The sequence below is a fragment of the Emys orbicularis genome, chromosome 16, assembly GCF_028017835.1.
Source record: "Emys orbicularis isolate rEmyOrb1 chromosome 16, rEmyOrb1.hap1, whole genome shotgun sequence".
Lineage (NCBI taxonomy): Eukaryota > Metazoa > Chordata > Testudines > Emydidae > Emys > Emys orbicularis.
The window spans coordinates 3,872,185-3,880,174 of NC_088698.1; the positions used below are offsets into that span (position 1 = coordinate 3,872,185).

General features: G+C 55.6%; 1 protein-coding gene across 2 annotated transcripts in view; it reads left to right on the plus strand.

Moving 5' to 3' along the window:
- The window catches only part of OSBP2 (oxysterol binding protein 2), a 366,090-nt gene extending 359,098 nt beyond the window's left edge, over nucleotides 1-6,992 (plus strand). For both annotated transcript variants that reach the window (XM_065417771.1, XM_065417770.1), the window contains 5 exons: nucleotides 2,739-2,842; nucleotides 3,413-3,508; nucleotides 4,105-4,289; nucleotides 5,625-5,845; nucleotides 6,631-6,992. In XM_065417771.1, coding sequence (XP_065273843.1) covers nucleotides 2,739-2,842; nucleotides 3,413-3,508; nucleotides 4,105-4,289; nucleotides 5,625-5,845; nucleotides 6,631-6,773 — 749 coding nt within the window. In that variant the 3' untranslated portion in view covers nucleotides 6,774-6,992. The remainder of the gene's footprint in view (nucleotides 1-2,738; nucleotides 2,843-3,412; nucleotides 3,509-4,104; nucleotides 4,290-5,624; nucleotides 5,846-6,630) is intronic.
- The last annotated feature ends 998 nt before the right edge of the window (nucleotides 6,993-7,990 follow it).

Below are 7,990 nucleotides of genomic sequence, written 5' to 3' on the forward strand. Positions count from 1 at the left end.
ATCTGTTAGTCTTAAAGGTGCCACAGGACTCTCTGTTGTTCCTACACAGGCAGGAATGGTGGGTTATTCAGCTCTCTTAGCAGCAAAGAAGTGCTGCCTTGCAGTTAAAGGAAGAAGCCCAGGCAGGGGTTCTGTGGCTGCTGGCACGGGCTCAGTAGGGAGCAGCTAAGTATATTTGCTCCATGCTTCTGAGTCTCCTTGTCCTTGATTCGGGCCCTTTACCTTCAATGAAGATGCTACCTCCGCCGATGGAAGGCGTTCTGCTGTTGGCATAGAGAATCCACCTCCCCAAGAGGCAGTAGCTAGGTCGACGGAGAATTCTAGCACTGTCTACGCTGGGCGTTCAGTCGCTTTAACAGCGTCACTCAGCGGTGTGGATTTCTCACACCCCTGAGCAACATAGTTATACTGACCTAATTTCCCAGTGTAGACCAGGCCTGACGCTAGCCTGTGAGGACTGGCCTGCGGGGTGCTGGTGCAGCCATGCTGCTCCTCCACGATGCCTGTGAGTGTACGGCAGTGCCCCGGATTCAGCCTGCTCCGGAACACGGGGGGTCAGATATCTTGCCCCAGTGACTTGCCGAGGGAATTTCCCTGGAACCAGACAGGAGGAGGAATTTTGCAGCTGTCTCCCAAGCCGTGGGCAGAGGAAACCGCTGTGCTCCCCCCCCACACACACACTGACAAGAGGCTCCCTCATGCGTCACAAATCCAAGCCCACGTGGGGTATGCCCAGACGGCAGTGAGAGGTGTGACTGCAGCAGGTGGAGACATGCCCAAGCTAACTTTGATCTAGCTCCCGCCAGTACCAATGCAACAGGACGGGCTGGCTGCTCGAGAACCTGCCCTGGGTTCTGGGCTGTACAGTCTGTGCTGCCGCCCATGCGGTCGCAGCATCACTGCTATTGTTGTACGTTGGCATAAATGACTCGTGCCTCCAAATACTGGGGGGGGGGGGGCACATCACCGCCCCACGTGTCTCCTCTGCTCAGCGACACCCCCACACACACCCTGTGCCCAGCCAAGGGCCACCGTGCTCTCCCTGCCCTACCTGAGTTACGGGGCGGGGGGCTCTGTCCTGTTTGGCTGCTCTCCCTGGCAGCTGGGCCCAGGTGGGGAGCGGGAGGGAGCAGCCTCTCACACAGATGAAGTCGGCACTCCCAGGTGGCTGCCTGAGAGAGCCCAGCTGGGGAGGCAGCAGCTGCCCTGCCCCCTCTGCTCCCTGCCTGGGCCTGGCTGCCAGGGACAGGGGCCAAGCGAGCCGGAAACGTGCTGGGGGGAAGAGGGTACTCCAGCTCACTCAGCCCCAGGTCCCAGCAGCCAGGCCTGGGCGGGGAGCAGAGGGGACAGGGCGGGGCCTGCCCCAGCCGGGCTCTCGCAGGCAGCCGCCGCGCTGCACAGAGCAGTGATCCGGAACAGCTGGCATGAGAAGTGACTGGTCCTGTCCCTTCCGCTCCCCGCCTGGGCCCAGCTGCCAGGGACAGGGGCTGAGCGTGCAGGAGGGCAGGCATAGTGGGAGAAGGACAGAGCCCTTCTTCCACCCCCCGCAGGTGAAGCAAAAATTGGGGGGGGCACTTGACCCCCACATGCGTCACTTATGTACGCTGGGCTCGGGCAGAGCTCTCCCCACTCCCAACAAGCCAGTGGCCTGTGCAGACTTCCCTCCTCCACCCCCACCACCTTGACCCCATACGGAGCTTCACCTTTCGATGGTTCCTTTTTAAATACAAGTTCAGCATGGGGACAACTGGAGGGCTCAAGGGAAGAGGTTCCACCCCATGGACAGTGCTGCCTGGTCTGCACAGCCACAAAGCGCTATTTCCCCAGGGGGCAGGCGGAGCTGTGACTGGCCAGCCTCCCCCATGTTCCCAGCGGGTCGCCAGCCACGCTGCTGGCCCCTGTCCTGAGCGTGCTGATAAAAGCAGCAGACCAGGCCGGGGCCGTGCTGGCCTGCTCCCATCAGGAGCACAGTGCGGGGAAGGGAGGGAAGAGTTCACATCTGCCAAGTGAGAAAAGCCTTAAGCCAGGAAACATCGTTCAGCTTTTCAGCTCCTAGCAGGGGGCTTGGGAGCAGCAGCGAGTTGAATGAGAAGGGCTGGTGTCCCTTTAAGAAAAATGCCAATGTCTTCCCAGTGCGAGACCATGTCTACACTAGGGAACTTACAGCAGCACCACTGGAGCGATGCAGCGGCGCTGCTGTACGATTGTTCGTGTAGCCGCTCTCCCATCGACATGAGTGACCGTCGCTGTGTCTACCGGAGAAGCTCTCCCGCCGACATAGCGCTGTGCACACGAGCGCTTATGCCGGGGAAACTTGCGTTGCTCAGAGGGGGGTTTTTCCAGGGCCGGCTCCAGGCACCAGCCTGGCAAGCAGGTGCTTGGGGCGGCCACTCCGGAGCGGGGCGGCATGTCCAGCTATTCGGCGGCAATTCGGCAGATGGTCCCTCACTCCGGCTCGGAGCGAAGCACCTCCTGCCGAATTGCCGCTGCAGATCGCGATCGCGGCTTTTTTTTTTTTTTTTTTGGCTGCTTGGGGCGGCCCAAACCCTGGAGCCGGCCCTGGTTTTTTCACACCCTGAGTGACATACGTTTTGCTGACATAAGTGCTAGTGTAGACATGGCCATAGTCTGGTGTCTTCATGGTGCTGCTCCAGGATAGCACAGTATCTGACTGTCCCCTAGCGTGGGACTGACTCCCTCATCTCACAGCAAAGGGCTCTCTCCCTCTGCCTCCACAGGTGCCATCCATCTAGAATTTCACTCCAGCGGGAACCACTACGTCTGGAGGAAGGTCACCTCCACCGTTCACAACATCATTGTGGGCAAGCTCTGGATCGACCAGGTCAGTGGCGAGCGGCGCAAGGATCCTGCTCCAGAGAAGGGGGGCTGGCTTCTGGAGGGGGCAGTGAAAGGATCCCAGCGGCTTACTGTTGGGAGAGACTTCCCCTCATCTAGTATGGCCCTCCACCCCCTCAAAACCTTCCGAGAAGGAAGATCTATCCCACCAGCTGCAGCAGGCACATGGGGAGGCCCCTCTGTCAGGTCCACCTTGGAGCTCCCCTGGGGTTAAGGGTGGCAGAACTGGCATCCATGGGTAGCCCCCTTCTGCCCCCCAGAACTGGCCCTGGCCTTTCTGCCCAGGCTGGCACTGATGCTCCCAGTCCAGCACTGGTTTTCCCTCTCCCTGTCACGCCAGCCCCAGTGGACTGGTACAGTGCTGCTAGGCTGGCTTCTATCATCGACCCCCACTGGGAGCCCGGTGTGTTTGCTGGCACTAGGCTAAAGTGCCCGAGTTTGAGAGAGAAACATTGCTGCTGAGGATGGTGTGTGCATGTGAACAACCTGAAACTAACGCCTGATTTGTCTCTGTGCAAACCCTCTCTCTGCCTGTGATTCGGGGTCTTTTCTCTAGTCTGGTGACATAGAGATTGTGAACCACAAGTCAAAAGATAAATGCCAGCTGAAATTTACGCCCTACAGCTATTTCTCCAGAGATGTCCCCCGAAAGGTACGTATCCAGAAAAAACCCAACTCGGTTAAGCAGCCTCACGCGTGGCAGAGGCATTGATTCTTCCCTCCGGGCAGTGCCGGTTGCCAACGGGATGGGACAGCTGTTGGTTGTGGGGCAGCAAGAGTCCAGCAACCCTAAAATAAAGTTGATGATTATTTCCTTGAAACTGTGCTGGCGCCCCCTAGTGGCCAGCTGCCTGCACCGCATGGAATGTGATGGCTCATATTTACCTCTATTCTAGCATTCCCAAGGCTAGGTAGAATATAGCATTCACGTCCCTACCCGCCATGTTAAACGGGTTCCATCTGGCTCCTCCAGCGTTTGAGACCCAGGAAGGGCGAGACGAAGCTGGACGACAGAATGAAGGAGGAGACGGGTTGGGTCTGGGATGAGCCCCAGCATGAGGTGGGGGGAGCTGGGTGTTCCCTGTGCATGACTCTACTAGGCCTCAGTGCTGCCGTACCAGCACCAGGCCCCGGTGCTTACCAGGGGCAGCCAGGAGGGTGCTGTGGGCACCACTCTTGTCTCTGTCCTCTGGATGTTTGCAAGCTCCACCATCGTAAGCCCATGTGATTTTCTTCACCCGGTGCCAGGTGACGGGCGTGGTAACGGACGCTGATGGGAAGGCGCATTACGTCATGTCTGGCACGTGGGACGAAAATATGGAGTGCTCCAAGATCACGCAAAGCAGCCATGCCAGCACCAGCTCGGAGGGCAAGCAAAAGACCGTCTACCAGACGCTGGCCCCAAAGGTCCTGTGGAAGAAATATCCTCTCCCGTGAGTCCTCCCTGCGGGCTTGGTGTGCTGTGGCCATGCTCTTCAACAGCTGCTGCATTTCAGCCCAGAGGTGGCTGCAGTTCAGTGGTGGGCAAAGTGATCTGAGAAATAGGGACTTACTCCTGCTCTGGCCAGTGCAGGATGGGGACCGAGAGGAACAGCCATGGGTAGTGGTGCCATGAGGCACATTTTGCTGCTTCTCTGAGGTTTGCTGCTAACTGCAGCATCTCCCACCCTTGAGTATATACCCAGGGTCCTGGGTGGGTGGGGCTAGCCCGCTCTGTGGCCAGTGCGACCGCACCTTCAGTGCCGTTGTCCCTCGTTCTGGCTACATCAACCCATCTAGCGAGATCACAGCTAACTTGAGTATGTCTATACATGTGCAATCACACCTCAGATGGCAGCGTAGACAGACCCTCAGTTGTAAACAGTGTTAGGGACTTTACAGGAGCATGGCTTAGAATGGGATAACATGGCTGTCAACACTAAAGGGTGTTCTACAAAGCCATGTTACAAGCATGTTCCAGAACCATGTCTGGAGCTGGTTTCTAACATGGGTCTGAACAGCACGGCTCACTCCCTTTCCAGAACAGTCTCATGAGCTAACGTTGTTCCTGGAAGAATTGTGAAGAAATACTTAGCTCAGTTTGGAAAACTGCTTTGCTGACACGGTTAACCCATGTTCATGTAACTGCTTTCCATGCCAGCTTAGCAATCCGTGTGGCCCGGTTTCCACCCTACCGAGACTTCGTACTACATTGCGTTGCCATGTTGGCTCACTGCTGAGAGCTAATGCCAAAGTCCATTAGTCCTCCGCATGCAGCTGCTGTCAAACATGTGGCACAAGCGGCAAAGCACTACTGCCCGCTTCTGGCTTGTCTCTGGAATTCTCCTGTTCTCTGGGATGACTCTTGCCAGCTTGGTTGTGGGGTAGCAGCACTGCTGGATGCTGGGCACGTGGGGGAAATGTGTTTGGGAGTGACTTCTGCCCTCTTGACCTCCTGGCCAGTGGCACAGAGTGTAGTAGGATCCCATGACTCCTGTGGGAAGATCATGGAACAGCATTGGTTGAACTTTTCTCTCATGTGAGGTACCTTAGGCATTTCCATTGGGGTGGTAGGAGGAAAGGCTCCCCAAAGGAAGAATTCTGCCACCTCACTGAGGACTCCCTGCACTCCAGGCAGGTAGTGTGGCCAGGTCTGGATCTAATGGTAGGAGATGCTTAGATACCTCAGTGATGGGGGGCCATGCAAGGAGATGGATGGATGGATGGAGACCCTTTGTATCTGGGTGGGTGGAAGAATCCACCCGCTAACCTGACCCCTTCTCCTCCAGGGAGAATGCCGAGAACATGTATTTCTTCTCTGACCTGGCCCTGACCCTGAACGAGCCTGAGGAACGAGTGGCCCCCACAGACAGCAGGCTGAGGCCTGACCAGCGGCTCATGGAGAATGGCAAGTGGGATGAGGCCAATGTGGAGAAGCAGAGGCTGGAGGAGAAGCAAAGGGCCGTCCGTCGCAGGCGGGAGGCGGAAGCCGTGGAGGCCTTGGAGGAAGGTGAGTTTGACTGGGTTGAAGGGTTCAATAGATAACCAGGGGACTCAGGGAGGCTGCTGGTCCCAGGCCGTGGGAGCTGCAGCCAAAGGGAGGCAGCAAGTCAGTCAAGTGTCTCGAGTCCCAGAAGAACCATCCCTCAATCTGCCGGAACAGCACAGTCCCGAATTGGCAGAGGATTGGGTCGGGAGCCTGGTCGCTCTTTCCCATCTCTAGACAGCTTTCAGGAGTTTAATGGAGTCAGCTGAGGGCTGGGACTCAGGTGCCCAACGCAGGTTCTGTTTCAGACTTGCTGGGTGACTGTGGGCAAATCCTTTCCCCTCTGTGCCAGCTGGCCCCCCTGTAAAATAGGGACAGTGCTGCTTCCCACCCCCCTCCGCCCCCCGGTAAAGTGATCTGAGATTCCAGGACCAGATGTGCTGTGTCATGACTGATGTGGCAGAGGAACCCGCCTTCAGCTGCAGTCATGCCCATCTCCTCTCCTGAGCTGGCTGGGCACAACCTCTGAGCCTTCCAGCTCTGACACTCCACCACGCGCGTCTTTGGGAGCCAGCCACAGCACCTGGAAGTTTACCAGCTCCCATGGGAGGCCTGGGCTCATGAATTCATAGGGCTGGCTGGTCCTTCTAAGTGGCAGGAGTTCCAATAGCAATGGGTGACCCATGCATGTCTTGTTGGGCTGATTCTGATTCCTATGTTCCTGTGCACTGCATTATGCCAGCAAAGCTGCCTGGCTTCCCTACAAGACGTGCAACCAACCCTTGTGCTGTGCTCTCCACTCTCGACAGGCAAAGACTACGAAGGCTACATCCCGCTGTGGTTTGAGAGGAAGGTGGATCCCCTGACAGGGGAGCTGATCTGTGTTTACAAGGGTGGATACTGGGAAGCCAAGGAGAAACAGGACTGGGATCTGTGCCCTGATATCTTCTGAACTGTTCCTCCCACACCAGGCTGGCAGGCCACGGGATAGGAGGAGGAGGAACACCTGGGACGCATCGGGCAGCGTCCTCTCTTTATGTCACAGCGCACAGAAACACACACAGAGTAAATAAATACAGAAATTTAAAAGAAAATAAATCAAAACAGGGATTCCAAACCTATTTTTTTATGCACTAATAAAATAGCATTCAGTGTTTTTTTAACGGTGGCGTTTTTTTAGCTACTAATTAGGAACAAAGACATGTTGAATCTGGTTCCTTTTTAGCCTAGCATATTTATTGCTGTCAGAAGTTGCTGCCTATATTTTTCGAAGCCTCAGCTTTATTAACTGAGACGTCGACTTCCAAAGATGCACGCGTTGCGGGGATACGATGCACAGTCCTTGGAGCTCTTCCTTTTGACGTTTTTCCCCATTTGTGTATGGACTTAATTTTTAAAAAATCTGCTTGTAGTTCAGGTTCCTTTTTACAGACAAAAGCAACTCTCTGATCCCATTCATCTCCGAAGCTCTAGGGAGAAGATGACTTTTCTAGGGACGGTAGATTAGGTGCTTATTCCTAGGTTCTTTCCATAGTTCCCAGCAGTGCCCGATGCTCCCACAGCTATGAATTAGGTTATTTCTGAAGCAATTTAGGTGACTTTTTGGCGGATTGTTTGAGTGGATTTTTTCCAATCTGCAATATTGAGTTGATATTTTTTAGAACCATCTCTAACAAGATGCTTTTTTGGATCATGTTCGTTTGGGTTTTTCCCTGCAACTCTGTCTTAATGGGAAACAGTTCCGTACAGAGAGCAGACAAGAGGCGATCTGCCTAGGGAGACTTTTTAAACTTGCCCTCAGTCAGAGTAGAGTCAGCCTTCGTGGACTAGAGCCAAGACCCTTACTCAGCAGTTCATAGATACCACCAGTGCTTATCGGGATCCATAGCCCACCCCAGCCCAGCACCTCGAGGGCCCTTCCCCCTCCATGTCTCGCAGTAGCAGTTGATGTTCCCAGCTCTCTACACCTTCTTGCAACACTTTCCAGGCAGGGTTCAGGCTCTGAGCTGCCCTTCGGACACCAGGCACAAAGGTTGATGCCACCAGCAGCTGTTGCGTGGATGGTTCCCGTCATATTGCAGTGTCAGTCCCCGTAAGGGACAGCTGGAGGTGCAGGGAACAGTGACATTCGTTTAGGCAAAGCAGTAGCGTGGTTCATGGCGAGCTCGG